Below are 17,067 nucleotides of genomic sequence, written 5' to 3'. Positions count from 1 at the left end.
TCAACGCCCACAACAGCTGGACAACACACTCGCTGTGAGGAATAATAATATCGTGATAATTCTGGAAATTTTACCTCAAACGTGCTGGAGTAGCCTAACAACGGATCCAGCTGCAGATCATCAGTAAGTGCTTTGTTCTAATCGCGATATGAAATGGTGTCTGTAAACCGCAAAAGACTGTTTAAATTTGAATCGCGTTTCTGTGTTTGAATTAATGAACGGCACATGCTGTTGTAACTCCAGCTCGCGCGTTTCTGTGTTTGAATGAATGAACGGCACATGTGCATGTTGTTGTTTACTAGCCTACAGCTCGCGCGTTTCTGTGTTTGAATGAATGAACGGCACATGATGTTGTTTACTCCAGTTCACGCGTTTCTGTGTTTGAATGAATGAACGGCACATGCTGTTGTTTACTCCAGTTCGCGCGTTTCTGTGTTTGAATGAATGAACAGCACATGTGCATGTTGTTGTTTACTAGCCTACAGCTCGCGCGTTTCTGTGTTTGAATGAATGAACGGCACATTATGTTGTTTACTCCAGTTCGCGCGTTTCTGTGTTTGAATGAATGAACGGCACATGCTGTTGTTTACTCCAGTTCGCGCGTTTCTGTGTTTGAATGAATGAACGGCACATGTGCATGTTGTTGTTTACTAGCCTACAGCTCGCGCGTTTCTGTGTTTGAATGAATGAACGGCACATGTGCATGTTGTTGTTTAGCTACTAGCCTACAGCTCGCGCGTCTGTGTGTGTGAATGAAACTATCTATATTGCCTACTGAGATGAGTAAAAATCGACTGAATACGTTGAAATAAAATGTCTTTGTATAAGCAACATTTTAAACTGCAAATTAACATTTATGCCCTAATATAGGCTATATTATAAAAGACGATGTTACAGACGAAATATGAAAGACATTTCGTTTTGGATAGATTATAAAGTTTTTACTGCCACATCAAAACCTAATTTCCAAGGTGCAAACAAAATCTTAAAAGGTCAATATAAGCCTTCTCTTTAAATTATTTTTGTGTTTTATTAGTGACAAATTTGGGGAGAGGATAGCCTACATAATCCAAAACTTTCTGAAAATACGAATAAGAATTAACTGCACAATTACTAGAAATGTTTACCTTGGATATTATACAATTTGCAAGCATAGGCCTACACAGTTTGTGGAAAAATACACTTTTTTTTCAAGATGTTTCCAACTCTGAACCAATTCTGTAGTAATATATATATATATATATATATATATTACTACAGAATTGGTTATGATAGCCTATGGTAGGCTATATATATATAAATGTGTGTGTGTGTATGTATGTATGTATATATATATATATATGTGTGTGTGTGTGTATGTATGTATGTATGTATGTATATATATATATATATATATATATATATATATATATGTGTGTGTGTGTGTGTGTGTGTATGTATGTATGTATATATGTGTGTGTGTTGTCTTTGCATTCTGTGTGGTTCAGTGACACATAAGGCTCATTAGTATGCAGCATTAGCAGGTCTTCTTTGTCTCCAGGTGTGAATGAGGACATTATTCATGACCTTGTTGGATCATTCACGCCCCCCTGCATATTGCCTTTCCAAACAAAAAGTGTCTTTCAAAATTTAAATCAATCTATTGTTTAATGTGAACGATTAGCCCGGATGATTTTCAGATCATTTTGAAGTAAATACTCTAGCCGACAAGATCCATTAGTCAAAAGTATTGTGGAAATATGTGAAGTTGGTTGTTTGTGGTCTTATATCAGAACATTTAAGTTTGAGTTTTTTGAATAACCACGCATAAATAATATTCTCTCAAAAATGCAAACATGTACATACATGTTGCTCACATATTATGATAGTCATGTTCGTGCTAAATAGAGTGTAATTACACCTTTGCCATTAATATGTTTATAAGCAACTGAAAAAAATACAAATATCAGGTCATGTCAAAACATCTCAAGGACCCCAAAAACACCTTAGACTCCAGAGGGTTAATGGATGTAAAACAATGCTGATGTAGCACATTAAAAGCACATCCTGGTAGTATATTTTGTTGTTGTTTACAGCAGTTGTTATGTTCAACTAAGTATATGTATTTGTGTTGATTAGATGGAGGATAGTAATTCATGGTGCCATTGATGGCTATAGTCGTCATCATCACCTTTCTCTGTGCTGCCAACAACAATCGTAGCAGCACTGTCATGGATTGTTTCTTGGATGCCATTTCCAAATATGGAGTCCCTTCCAGAGTAAGGACTGACCATGGTGGAGAGAACAACGCTGTGTGCCTCTTCATGAACTTGTTCAGAGGCACTGACCAAGGTAGTGCTCTTAGAGGAAGGAGTACACACAATCAAAGGATTGAAAGACTTTGGGTCGATCTGTGGCGTGGGGTGTCAAATGTCTACTATGACCTTTTCAATTTTCTTGAGAGTGAGGGGATTGTGGATGTAGATAATGAAATGCACATGTGGGCTCTGCATCTTGTCTACATCCCAAGAATTAATAACGACTTGACCAATTTCTCACGCCAGTGGAACAATCATGGTTTGCGAACCGAGAGGCACCAGTCGCCCCTGCAAATTTTTGTCCGGGGTTGCCTGGCACAACAGAGGCAGCCGAGTACTGCAGTGCGGGAGATATTTGCTGCAAGACCCTCCGGCTCCAGTGGAGGAGAGAGTAATCCAGCTGAACAAGTTGGTGGTGAGGGTCGCTCTGTTTCTGATGTACCTCATGTGCTTTGGCCTGAACGGGTTACTTTACCTCCAAACCAGTTCACTGTGACTGATGCTGAGATGCAACAACTCACTGAACAAATTGATCCACTTGGAGGCCCCTGGGAAAATCTTGGAGTAAATGTCCTTAAAGATGTTCTTTCTTTTGTGGAAAACCTAAGACCTTAAATGACTAGTTCAAAGGAATAGTTCACTTCAAATAAAAAATTCTGTAATTTTCTGTCAGTATGAATTTATTTATTTATAGTTTATGCCAGTACTAAACAATTCTGGTCCGGGTCCAGCTGCAACTTTTATCAAAAGTGTGTTTACATTGGGATACATTTATTCACTAGAATTTTTCATATACAAATATGCTTTTTTTTTGTCTTGTCATATCCCTGGGCTTTTCTCAGTACAATAACATGTATAATATTTCACAACATAAATCACATCGGTAGTGACATCAATAAATGGTTACTGTCATTTTGATGAATTTAATTTTGTGTAATCTGAATCTCATATGTAGATATCACAAGGCAGATCTCAGCAATACCAACAAAAAATAAAAATGTCCATAATATAACACTAAAACAAGCATATTTAAAACAATGTTTTCATTACTCTAAAAGTGGGGGATTGAAAATGCCACTTTTCATACTTTGCCAATCCATCAGAACTATGAACTGTTCAGGGAGTCTCAAAGCAGATCAGAACTGAAGAAAAGGACAAAACTTAGCAATACCAACAAACATAAACAAAACAGTAAAAATGTATATTAAATGCATAGTAACGTGTCCATAATATAACATTTAAACATAAACATATTTAAAACTACATCACTCCAAAAGTGGGGGATTGCAAAATGCCACTTTCCATTCTTTCCCTGAACAGTTCATAGCTCTGATGGATTGGCAGTCTCATGACAATGCAGCAGGTATTTGCTTCGGGGAAAATCCTGATGGCCTCATTCTCTTGAGGGTGTAGGAACTCTAATTTTGGTTCCACTGGGAACCCTTGATTTGATTTGATTTATTCAACAATAATCATAAACTTATACAATCATGCCAGAGGCAGTTCATATACATTTGAGTACAATTTGTTGAGGATAAAATACACAAAAAAGCCTCAGGCTTATTTCCATTGTGGTCCTCTACATGCATAAAATGAAACGAACAGTTCAGTGGGAATAAAATCAAAACAAGCAACTCACACCTTACAAATTCTTATGGGATCCTAATTGGAAAGCCATTTTTTAACTTCTCTTCTAAAGGGCCATGCCTCTTGTAATTGTTTTAAATGATCTGGCAATTCATTCCAAGCAACTGCACTTGAGTACAAAAACGAATTCTTCCCAACTACACTTTTAAACCGGTACAAATATATATTATTTATCCTTGCCCTTGTAGAAATACAATGAACATCTCTCACAAAAACATAGTAGTCATACAAGTATTTAGGGACAGTTCTCTGAATAATTTTGTACACCATCATAATTTTAATAAACATTACTCTTTTATCCACTTTTAAAATACCCAATTCCCTGAAATGGTTATTATTAAGTTGCATACGAGGATGCAACCCCAGAACGATTCTGCACAACCTGTTCTGAGCCGTCTGTAATTTATTTTTAACATGTTTTTTAGAGCCACTATACCAAAAAGTTACTGCATAGTCGAAATGAGGTTGCACTAATGCACCAGCTAACATTGTCATTGTTTGTTTATCTAAATAAGCAGCCTGTCTTGCTAAAAATTCGATTCGATTATTTATTTTCGATAAAGCTACAGCTGCCATGCTATCTCCAGTCATTTTGTTATCAAGAATACATCCTAAAAATGTCACTTCTTGTTTAAAAGTAAAATACTCATCTCCCACCCTTATTTCTGAATTGGGACATTTCTTCAATTTAGCAGCAGAACCGAATAAAATAACCTCGGTTTTCCCTAAGTGCAAAAATAGCTTATTTTGAAAACACCACTTAGACACTTCTACAATTTCTCTTCTTAACTTGTTTTCTATTGTTTCTTTATTTTCATCAGTAACTATTATTATGGCATCATCCGCATATAATGATAAGTGGCTAGAACAGGCCATCTTTAAGTCATTTATATAAATTAAAAAAAGTAAGGGCCCTAATACACTACCTTGTGGTACTCCACAAGAGATCGGCAAAGAGTCTGAGCACACTCCATTTATATCGACCAATTGACACCTATTCGTAAGATAGGATTTGATCCACTTACATGAATAAGAGTCAAAACCCATAGCATTTAATTTTAGCAACAGAATACTATGGTCAACTGTGTCGAAAGCTTTTCGTAAATCGAGCAGTACCATCCCACTTAATTTACCTTTGTCTATTCCTTTCTTTATATAATCCGTCAAATATAGAATAGTTGTCTCTGTGGAATGCATCCTTCTAAAACCAGACTGAAATTCATATAAAATATTAAAATTGGAAATATATTCTTCAATTTGGTCAAATAATATTTTTTCAAATACTTTAGATAACGAAGACAGGATTGACACAGGCCTATAATTATTACACTCTAGCCTACTCCCTTTTTTAAAAAGAGGAAATATTTTAGCTTGTTTAAATTCAGCCGGTACCTTATTCTGGCAGATAGAGAGATTTAAAATGTGAGTAACCATGGGAGTTATAAAATTAGCAGCGTCTTTAATAAACTTAGCCGGAATATTATCCAACCCTGTGGCTTTATTGCACTTCAATTCACTTAGTTTCTTATAAACTGTCGTCTCTTTTACTTTATTAAATGAAAAACCTCCTAAGGCAACACCACAATTATCATAATATTCTTTAACCAAATTATCATCATATAAATCTGATTGTGCTGGAAGCTCTTTTCCTAAATTTTCTCCCACCGTCGTAAAAAACTCATTTAAACAATTAGCTACCTTTTTCTGATCTGTCATCAATTGTCCATTAATTTTGAGACTGATTTTTGAATCTTTATTTTTAACCTTTTGCCGATAGCCTAAACCACTCAAGATTCGCCATAGTTTTTTAGAGTCTTGTTTAGCTTCACTGATTTCATTCGTCAAAAACATTTTTTTGGCCTCTTTAATCTTGCATCTTATCTCATTTCTTTTACGTTTAAATTTGTTATAATTATCATTATTTCCAACTTTTTGAATAATTTTAAGCTATTATTGCGTTCCTTGATATCTTTTAAAATACTATCTGTCATCCAGGGTTCTGTTCTTTGTTTAATTCTTATTTCTTTGCAAGGTGCAACTTTATTCAGAACTTGCCCAAATCTCTTTTTAAACCTGTCCCAAACTATATCCACATCATCAAACTGCATCACTTCTTTCCAATTAGCCTTGCTAAGTTCTTCAACTAAAATTTGTGGACTGTATCTTTTAAGCGATCTAATTTTTAAAGTATTATGATGACTTATAGCCTCTCTCTTTAATTTCCTAAATACATATACCATATTATGATCACTTATACCAAGCTCCAAAACACCACTTTTATATATCCTAGAAATGTCTGAAACCAATATAACATCAATAATTGTACTGCTTTTCGAAGTAATTCTGGTTGGGTCACTGATAATTTGTTTCAATGCATATGATTTACAAAATGAACTGAACTGCTTAAACACTGATGAATCTTTCTTCAACATATCTGTATTTAAATCGCCCAAAATAAGCAATTCTTGACCTAAAACATAATTAGACATATTTAAAACCTCATCCAGACTCTCATAAAAATCACTTTGATCCGGAGGACGATAACAAACACCAACCAAAATCGGTTTACTCTTTGGCAACACAACTTCAAGCCAAATCGCCTCCACTGTAGGGTTTATAAAATCTCTTCTCTCATTACACACCAAATCTGACCTAATATATGCACACACACCACCTCCTTTCCGATTTCGATCTCTTCTGAACAAACAATAATTGTCAATTTGAATCTCTGCATCCAATATTGAATCATCAAGCCATGTTTCGCTGCAACTGAACAACGCCACTTTAGACTCTTGACATAAATAACGTAGTTCACTTATCTTTGGAAGAAGACTTCTAACGTTGAGGTGAGCCATATGCAAACCTTTCATTGATCTAAAAGTTCTATAATCTCTTATCATGGACGTCGTCGCATCCTTGAGTAGCGTTTCTTCCTCATCCTTCACAGTAGATTTAGTCAATTGGCTCCTCTGATTCGTTCCTTCTTTCTCCGTGATCGAAAAAATCTCAGACACACCATAGTCCGTTTGATACACATCTCGTGTTTCTTGACAAGGATGCAAATCACTCCACTGATCCGCCATCAGGTTCCATGCAGACACAACTTCCGAACGCCGACATTGCTCCATAGCCGTGTTCCGACGATTCTCCGCGACAAACATCGCATTAACTCCTTCACCGCCTTCACATGACCCCGGCCCTGGACATTGATGTATGTCTCCCGATACCAGCAAACTAGGGCTGTAACGATACACCAAACCCACGATTCGATTCGTATCACGATTTTTGACCCACGATACGATACAAACCTCGATATGGGGGGGGGGGTATGAAAAGCCTGTATAAACTGAACACCAAAAAACAATATTAACTATGCAAATTATTAACAATATACACCTAAGTAAAATTTATTATATAGCCAAAGCTATAACACTTCTGTTTTCTTTGTAATAAAATACTGTTGAAAAACAAAAAGTAAAAAAAGTAAAGTCCATAGTGGAGATGATTCGAGTTGAAAATTCTTCTTCAATCAATCTTACATTTACAAAGAAAATTAAATGTTAACTGTTTTTTCACACTGAGGTAACTGAGCTTACTGTCTGTGCTGTAAACCACAAATCAAGTAAGTATACATTAAAAAAATAAACAACTTCTTTCTCTTAAAGGGATACTCCACCGTCTTTTCATATTAAACTATGTTATTCCCTTAACTAAGACGAGTTGATACATACCTCTCTCGTCTCAGTGCGTGCACTCAATCGCTGTGGCGCGCGGCGAAACTTTGTTCATTCAATATGGGCCAAGCAGAGAAAGCTACCAAACACCTCCACGTTTTCCCTATTTAAATACAGTTACTCGCGTAGTGTAACTCGACCTAGGACGGTGACACAAAACAAAACGTTGCGCTTTTCTAAGCGTGTAAAATGGATAACTATATTGTATGGCGGAATACCATAGCAAGTGCTTATGAGCACTTCGACTTGGCGGAGTAATATCTTCACTAGAGGGAGCGGGGGCCGGTGAGAGGATTTTTCACGAGTGAAGATATTACTCCGCCAAGTCGAAGTGCTCATAAGCACTTGCTATGGTATTCCGCCATACAATATAGTTATCCATTTTACACGCTTAGAAAAGCGCAACGTTTTGTTTGAAACACTTACGGCAAATTGTGTGGGTCTTGTCAACTACACGATTACCATCTTTGTTCTCCACTGGGTAGCCGAAATGTTGCCATACTGCTGACTTAAAAGTATTAGGAAGGTCCGCGATCTCTGGATTGTTTGCCATGATGTTTCCTCACATTCTTCAACTAGCTCGCGTGACACGTCACATGATTGGAAAGCTTAAGGTAGCACACGTAATTGGAGGACGCTTTTTATAATGTCTACGAATTTTATAATGTTAACTTCAAATAATAGGCTACTAATAATACTAATAGTAATTTAAAGATGTGGTAGCATTGGATCTGGACAGGAAGGATAACTCTGGAACAGCTGGAAGGGGTGTGTCGCGATTCTGCCTTCTCACATCGCGATACAGGTTCGTGGACCTGCGTATCGCGATTTCGATTTAATATCGCATATCGTTACAGCCTTACAGCAAACACATTAAAATGATTAACAAATCACTCAAGTGTCTTTTATAGCCACGTCTATGGCTGCGTCTTGATTTTTTAGAACATGTGGTCCAAGGGCGATAGATCAGTGTGTAGATAACGTTCTTTCCAAAACCAAGATGTTTAAATCCTGAGGTAGGTTGTTGAATTTCATTGTTTAAAGTAAAAAAGCGATTTTCAACTTCATTAAAATGCCATAAAAACTTATAAAATAGTGTGAAGATGCATAGTGTGATAAGTACTCCACACCTGCCTGACGCCATCTTGGTTATAACCTTGGAATAGCAGTGGACCCTGACACAAATCCAAGAATCTTCTCCAAGGTGAGTGGGTATGCAGTTCCCTCTAGTAAAAATGAACAGAAAAAAGTCAATGAAAATTTTGCAGATATAGAACACACACAAGGTTAAGTTTTATAGATATATAATGATGATAACATTGGGTAAAATACAAAATTTTAATAATATTGTTTTGTTATGAGTAAGAAAATTTAATTTAAGCATTACGTTTAAAGTTATAGAATATAAACATGCTTTTCATTTAGTCAGCATTTCAGAATCCTAATGTGTTTCTATTTAGGTCATGTTCACTTTAAGATCGCATGGTTCCAAATGTCCTATTACGCGACCTGTAGTTGGGAAGTAAACACTCGCGCACTTCATGCGCATTTTCAGCGGTTTGTTCAAGGCTGTCAGATCCATTTCATTTCATCTTATCTGTCGTCTCCTTGTCTGGCCTAGCATCGTAGGTATGTATATCTTTATTTTGTGAGATTATCTGGAGGTATTCTTCATTATTTTTGACAGCAATGTTAAGTTTGTAAAGTATATTCTGGGGATGGTCTAATGTACTTCAGCTAGGCGTATGCTAGCTCACGTGTATCGTTGACTAGAATGTTGTTCTCCTGTATTTCTTTTCTTATATTAGGATTAAAATTAGTAAAAACGAAATGCAACTGTAAATAGTCCAAATTAGCCTTTATTCGTGTGGAATTTAGGTTGAATAAGTTGACGTGATGCCTACGTGTTGCTAATTTGTCTTTTCAAAATGGAGAGCAACGCAAGAGTCGTGAATGTAGCATTGTAAATACCAGTTCACAAGTGGAAAATATCATCTTTTCCATAACACGTGAAGGTACCATTAATCTTAAGAGTCTTGGTGTGGGGAAAAAGTTTAGCTGGCCGTCAGGATATTAAGTGAACATATCGAGGACGGCATAAATATGTTAGGGAAAAATATGTGAGCAGTAAATATGTTAGGGAAGTACAGATTACGATAGATAGAACCGATTTAGACAGAACAGATTATGATAGACAGGTAGATGATAGATAAGAAAGACAGATAGACAACAGAGAGGTGACATAAGAAGTAAATATATGACAGATAAGATAGATGACATATATATAGATGAGATATATAGATATATATAGATGAGATATATAGATATAGATGAGAATAATATATATTAGATGATAGATAGTTAGATTGATACACAGACAGATAGATCCAATATAACTACAGTATGATGTCATACCTTCCACTTCTATGAGCCAGTCCCTCCAAAAACAGATTGTTCTACTCTCCACTATTCTCCTGTTGCTGCCAACTGGAGAAAGCTCTTCTTTAAACAAAGCAGATAAGTCTCTGGCCAAAAGTGGCTTCTCCTAATTCATAAATAGTTCTTTAACGAGCTCAGGGTGCTTTTGCATCAAAGGCAAAAGCCCGAGACACTTCAGGCCCTCTTTAAATCTAGAAAAAAAAGAAAAAAAAAATGCACACAATATGATCCATTGTAAAACTAATATTGTTCATTTGTCAGGTGAAAATATTGGTAAATTTGTATACTCACTGATCCAAGGAATCCCTCAGCCTATTATCCAGGAAGAACTTTGTGGCCGATTCCACCAAGTCGTCTCTCTCCTCTAAGGTTTGGATGTGCCTTAGAGACCCCAGCATCGCCAATTGGTCAGAAGCCTCCATTATAGCACATTGGGCATCATCCACATTCTGTGCTGACTTGATCTAAATTGAGAAGGAATTTGCGCACACAGCATTTTTTAAGGGAATAGTTCACCCAAAAAAATGGAAATTATCCCACAATTTATATTAAATAGTATGTTTATAACCAATAACTTTAAAGGGGTCATGACATGGGTATTTTTATTTTATTATTATGTTCCCTTAGGTGCAAATATAGTATTACTATAGTTTTTTTTACAAAAAACTTTTAAAATGTAGTGATTTATGACCTTTTCCCACCCTGTTTCTCATCCTCTGATTCAAACAGTCTGTTTTGGGGGTGTTTCCCCTTTAAGCGTTCAGTGTTAACGCCCACTGTTATGATTGGCTAACGTCAGTGCCTATGCATCAATTATTAACGCCCCCAGCCAGAACCTGTGCGGATTCAGCGTATTTAAAAAGTAGTTTAAAGTTTTAAACACATTACTTACAGTTTGCGTCGTCGTTGTTGAGCCCAGAATAGTCGGCAAGGACTTATCTTTGAGCAACAGTTTTCTGGCAAAGCCAGCATCATTTTGGGATTTGTTCTCAAAACAGAACAAACGCTTAAACTAACACTGCCGTGACTGAGACGTCCGCAAAAAATAAAGTGCATCCATTTTCCCCTGACGACTGGATCTTTCGCAGCGTATTCAAAGATGTTGTTTGTCCACAGCCAGGAACAGCACATCTGCGTGGCATCGTAATTTCCCTGTACACAGACCCACTCGCTGTCCGTCGACTGAACACTTGTGAGGCGCGCAGCGCGCGGGCGCGACAACGATACGAAATGAGCGTAGTGGTCTTGCGCTTAAAGCATAGTTGTCTTGTGCCTGGAGGCGGTCTATATGGCGGTCACTTCTTACCATGGATCCAGAACGAGCTGTATTTAGAGCTTGATTAAATAAATGATTCGTTTATAATGGGGAGGAAGTCTTAAGCTATGAAACTTGCAGGATGTTTTAATGGTACAAAGACCTCTTATATACCAAAAGATCAAGGCAAATTTGGTTTCTCATGTCATGACCCCTTTAAAATACAGTACCCAATTCACTATCATTACAAATCTTGGAAGAGCCAAGGTAGTCATGTACACCTAGGATGGCTTAGGGGTGAGTTAATCATGGGTGAACTATCCCTTTAAAGTTAAGGTTAGCCTAATTACCAGTACTAACAACACAAATTAAAGTTAAAACTAGCCTAAATTAAAATGTTTCGTGTATATTTTATACCTTGATCATCTTTTCTCTGAAGTCATAGTCTACAATCTGTTGAAGGTCTGGTACTGGGGGCTGAAGGTTGCACACCTGACAGAACAGTCTTTGTGAAAAAAAATGTGGCTCCACACCACCATGTACCAGGCACACAGCTATCATCTGCCCAACTAGTTTGTACATTCCATTGTACAATGCTGTAAAACAAATGGCAAAAGCATTATTATGCCTATAAACAGTGCTTAAAAAGTGTGTGCTGCTAATGGGATGTAAACTGGTGTTGACTCACATGGGCACTAGGTGTTAACTTAAAGATTTTTTGTTTACAGACCTAATGACGTTCATGTGCAAAATTACAGGAAAATTATCAATGAGATAAAAAAAATCCACAATGTTTAAGGCGAGACACGGCAGGCAAAAACATCGTTTTTTTTTCACTGGTCAATTTTGAGATTTTGGGCTATTTGTCTTCAATAACATGTTTTCTTTCAGACTTGTGCTGAAAAAAAGTCCAAAATACACATTTAGGTCTTTATTTTACTACACTTTGTCTATTTGCGTCAGTAGATTTCTCTGAAATTCAACAAAAGTTGCTGTTCTAAATCAACGCGCTGCTCCGCGATCTCTGTGTTCTTCCTTTAATCACGCACATGTCTGGAAAGCTCTCTCTCTTCTGTACAATGCTGTCGGATCCAAATATGGTCATTTCCTTTTAATCAGTAACCAATCGTGAAAGTAAAATGGGCATTTAACCCTAAAAGCGAAATCTCATTGGCTGATGTCAATTTCTGACAACCTGATTGGTTCAGAAGCATCACGTGACGCGCTCTGACACTCAGATGTGTGTTTTTGACTGTTTTTCTGCTCAGTTAAAGGCCATAAATGCTGTGTTTATAAGTTTTGATGTGATTTAGGTCGTTTGTATTGTTGTTGCTAATGATTTGATAAGATATTGTGTCAGTAAATAGTTGTTTCCACTAAAAAAGTATGATTTTTTACATTACAAATCTTTAAATGCCTTTTTCTCAAAATGACTTTTCTCTCATACTCCAAGTCCGAAATCTCCTCTTCAGTAGCACCTATACACACCAAACTTTCCAGTCTTGTACCTAGTTATATTATGAAGACAATTACAGAGGGATTTGTAAATATATTATTCCTAGCCTGATTTATATAACATTTTATTCCAAAAAACATGGCGAAAATAAATTTTTTAAGGCTATTGACAGTATATTCTGTTTTACAGGATAACAAAAGTAGATATCCATAAATCCCTCTGTAATTTTTTCCCCATCTAATATGTGAACACAATGAAAAAAGAATTTTGAACCTGGCTTTATCCAATTATGATATTTCGTTTTTTTAAATATAGACAAATTAGCGCATATTTAATTAGATAATGCCTAATTTGCATATTTAAACAATAAATTACAGAAAACTTGTAATACATTTTTTTCTCATCTTAATGTAGGTAATCAACTGGGAAAGTTTCATGGTGATATCTGCTAGTTACAAATATTTCCCTATTCACCTGTAGTGTCTCGCCTTAATGTAAAACAGAAAATAAACACCTTTACCTTTGGAATTGCAGGCAAGAGTTTTATTCCAGTCATCTCCATCAAATACTTCACATGAGTGAATTTCCCTCATCAACAAAGTTAAAAATTCTCGAGAAGGACCACCCTCGTCAGCCGCCCCCTCGCCAATTCCATCAGCATCTCTAAACACGTCCAATTTTGCCTCAGGGTTAAATCGTTGACGTCGAAAAGCTCTAATACCACTTTCTAGGATGTTGCATCTTGTGGTATTGATTTGGTTAGAAGCAGGTGCAAATGTAAAATCCACTTTGCTTAGCATTGTAGTTAATAACGCTTTGAGGTCAACACTGAAAACAAGAAATAAAACAAAATGTTACTTCATCTTTTGTTGTAACTATAAATACATTTAACAACAATATCCAAATCACTTACTCATCCTCATCTTCGTCCGAGATATATATATCTGCAACTGGATCGAGTGAAGAGGAGGTTACTGGTGCTGCTGGAGAGGAGAACACTGGTGCTGCTGCTGCTGGAGAGGAGAACACTGGTGCTGCTGGAGAGGAGAACACTGGTGCTGCTGCTGCTGGAGAGGAGAACACTGGTGCTGCTGGAGAGGAGAACACTGGTGCTGCTGGAGAGGAGAACACTGGTGCTGCTGCTGCTGGAGAGGAGAACACTGGTGCTGCTGGAGAGGAGAACACTGGTGCTGCTGCTGCTGGAGAGGAGAACACTGGTGCTGCTGGAGAGGAGAACACTGGTGCTGCTGCTGCTGGAGAGGAGAACACTGGTGCTGCTGCTGCTGGAGAGGAGAACACTGGTGCTGGTGCTGCTGCTGCTGGAGAGGAGGCCACCACTGGTGCTGCTGGAGAGGAGGCCACCACTGGTGCTGCTGGAGAGGAGAACACTGGTGCTGCTGGAGAGGAGGCCACCACTGGTGCTGCTGGAGAGGAGGCCACCACTGGTGCTGCTGGAGAGGAGAACACTGGTGCTGCTGGAGAGGAGAACACTGGTGCTGCTGGAGAGGAGAACACTGGTGCTGCTGGAGAGGAGAACACTGGTGCTGCTGGAGAGGAGAACACTGGTGCTGCTGGAGAGGAGAACACTGGTGCTGCTGCTGCTGGAGAGGAGAACACTGGTGCTGCTGGAGAGGAGAACACTGGTGCTGCCAGTGTTCCACTGGTGCAGAAGTACTCTGTGAAATTGAACAAATGTTACTGCTTTCATTTAAAGGGATCGGTGACTTTAAAATGAAATTTCTGTCATCATTTACTCATCCTCAAGTTGTTTCAAACCTGTATGAATTTCTTTCCTCACCAAACAGTTAACTGGAGCTATTGACTTCCATAGTATTTTTTTTCCTACTATGGAAGTCAATAGCTCCAGTTAACTGTTTGGTTACTGACATTCTTCAAAATATCTTCCTTTGTGTTCAGCAGAAGAAAGAAACTCATACAGGTTTGAAACAACTTGTGTGGTGAGTAAATGATGACAGAATTTTAATTTTGAAGTCAACTATCCCTTTTAATTAACTAGGCTATAATTTATACATAAGACACAATTTGAATTTCTGGCACTTTGAATATTATTGTTGTTGTTATGTTAGATTACCTTTTCCTGTATATATAGTGCTGATCTTCCAAGTTGCCCACTTGCACTTATTGCTGCTGGAGTTTTTGACTCCAGACTCAAACAAGAAACCTGCCTTTGAGCATCAACCCTGCACAACTCAAACTCCCTTCCTTGAAGCTGTGGGAATGCACTTCGAAGAGTTTCTGCAAACTGACTCTCACTTTGCTCTCTCTGCACTACAAGCCTCTGACTGGCAATGGCATCTATTGGGCAACATTGCGCAATACCATCAATTTAATATAACCAAACTCTGCTTATGTTGTTTATGGAATTGTCATGTTGATTGTAAACAGTACATTAGCAGATAACTTACCTCTCATTGATGTTAAACGTTCAACTCCTGTCCTGAGAAGCGTAACTCTAAATGTGCATGTCAAATTTCTCCTGCGTGTCCTCCTGGGACGAGCAGGACCGTGCACCGAGTGTTCGTTGCGAAACATCTCAAACCTTTCAGAGAACATTAAAATTATATACCAGTACTCCCGGACAAAAGATCTATTAACCTGTTAATTATATGAATAATTTTGAACATGCAATACAGACACATTTTTAACTGCTGTAACATAAAAAATATCTTAAAATTAAATAAAACCCCTTCTCGTAAAGTAGAAAAGTTTTTTTTTTTTTCAATGAATGATATATGCTTTAACTTACGTATGTCATTCTTTATTCTTTCAAGCAAACATATTTATTTGTATAAATTAAATATAACTAATCCTTATTACAGCTATTAAAGAGCAGTGAATTATTTTATCTTTTTATTTTTGTTGTTTGATTATTATTAAGTGAACAGACCAAGTACATCTGGCTGCAGCCTGCAGATCGGGGTGGGGCTGCACCTGGGGCAACGCATCTCATTGGTTAGTGGCAAAGTGATGACGTCGATCGAGGCGGGGTCACACCCGCTACTCATTGGTTAGTGGCACAGTGATGTCGATACGACGGTGAACAGGAAATGTGGTTGAAAACAATGCGGTCTTTATAACGCATATCAAATTTGAAATAATACTTAAATAAAATGATAACTCTAAAGTAATAATGAAAGCACCAAAAAGGAGTAGAGTGCATATCGTCTCGGTTACGGATGTAACCCTCGTTCCCTGAGTAGGGAACGGAGACGTTACGTCGAATGACGACGAATGGGGTTCGCTTAGAAGCCTATCCTCTTCGAATATTAATAAAACGAGCCAATGGCAAGCAAATGCCATGGGTCTGCTGAATTTGCATAGCGTAACTCCGCCCCACAGTGTGGGTATATAAGGAAGTGAGCCGGCAACATGCAGATATGTTTCTTCGCTGAAGGAGCCAAGCTGAACTCAGGCTGTTCCAGCGGTACAGCGGAAGTGGCAGGAAGACGTAACGTCTCCGTTCCCTACTCAGGGAACGAGGGTTACATCCGTAACCGAGACGTTCCCTTTCGTTGTCACTTCGAGTTACGTCGAATGACGACGAATGGGGTTCCCAGTCCAATCACGCCACCTCGGCTGTCTTCCAGTGCCCTGCGTAAGTCTGAGCTCCCTGTCGTGAGACTAGCACGGACGAAGGACTCCTACTTAACACAGGAATACCAAGGTACACTGGGAAGCATATCACAGTGGAAATATGCAATCAGTGCCCGCCCGAAGGGGGGGGACTTAAGAAAACACATATGACCCGGAGGGGGGAGCATACGGAGAACACTGGGGTGTCCAGCCCGTAGGGTGGAGTATTTCAACCCCAGGGGTGGCAGACTGGCTTGCCAAGGGAAAGACACATGCTCGAAGGAGGCTTACAGTGGAAATACACACGTGGGGGTCGCCCAGCGGGGGAACCATGCACATGGTGGCACCTAGCCAACGCGAAAGCTCCCGGAGGCATAACTCTGGCGTTGACGTCAACAGCGCTGGAGGAACTCAGGGCTTATCAGGCTCACCTGAGGAGAATATCGCACGTATCCAGTCCGTGGAGTGGAATGGCGAGCAAGCGAAGACACCTGAGCGGGTCCTAGCACCGGCTGGTTGAAGCGAGTACTCGGGAGGACACTGGCTCCACTCGGAGATTGTAGAATCTGGCGAATGTGTTGGGTGTCGCCCAGCCTGCAGCTCTGCAGATGTCTGTTAGCGAGGCGCCATGCGCTAGAGCCCAAG

The 17,067-nt window shown here is 38.5% G+C and overlaps 2 protein-coding genes across 2 annotated transcripts in view; one reads left to right on the top strand and one right to left on the bottom strand.

The window, feature by feature from the left end:
• LOC307004386 (uncharacterized protein) overlaps positions 1 to 2,840 on the top strand; it is a 51,471-nt gene extending 48,631 nt beyond the window's left edge. Inside the window, exon 5 of the mRNA XM_079623533.1 lies at positions 2,119 to 2,840. The gene's annotated coding sequence lies outside the window, so the exon portion shown is untranslated. The remainder of the gene's footprint in view (positions 1 to 2,118) is intronic.
• A 7,145-nt stretch (positions 2,841 to 9,985) lies between these two features.
• LOC307004545 (G2/M phase-specific E3 ubiquitin-protein ligase) lies at positions 9,986 to 14,536 on the bottom strand (the record flags this gene model as incomplete). Its single annotated transcript, XM_079623863.1, has 7 exons — positions 9,986 to 10,308; positions 10,409 to 10,581; positions 11,790 to 11,968; positions 13,349 to 13,656; positions 13,742 to 13,916; positions 14,066 to 14,279; positions 14,414 to 14,536. 7 exons carry the CDS (start codon positions 14,534 to 14,536, stop codon positions 10,224 to 10,226), a joined length of 1,257 nt encoding a protein of 418 aa, XP_079479989.1. The 3' UTR covers positions 9,986 to 10,223.
• Between the last annotated feature and the right edge of the window lie 2,531 nt (positions 14,537 to 17,067).

The sequence above is a fragment of the Phoxinus phoxinus genome (assembly GCF_949152265.1).
Source record: "Phoxinus phoxinus genome assembly, chromosome: 9".
Taxonomy (NCBI): domain Eukaryota; kingdom Metazoa; phylum Chordata; class Actinopteri; order Cypriniformes; family Leuciscidae; genus Phoxinus; species Phoxinus phoxinus.
Note: the sequence above shows the minus strand (reverse complement) of the source record. Positions and strands in the feature narration are given on the sequence as shown.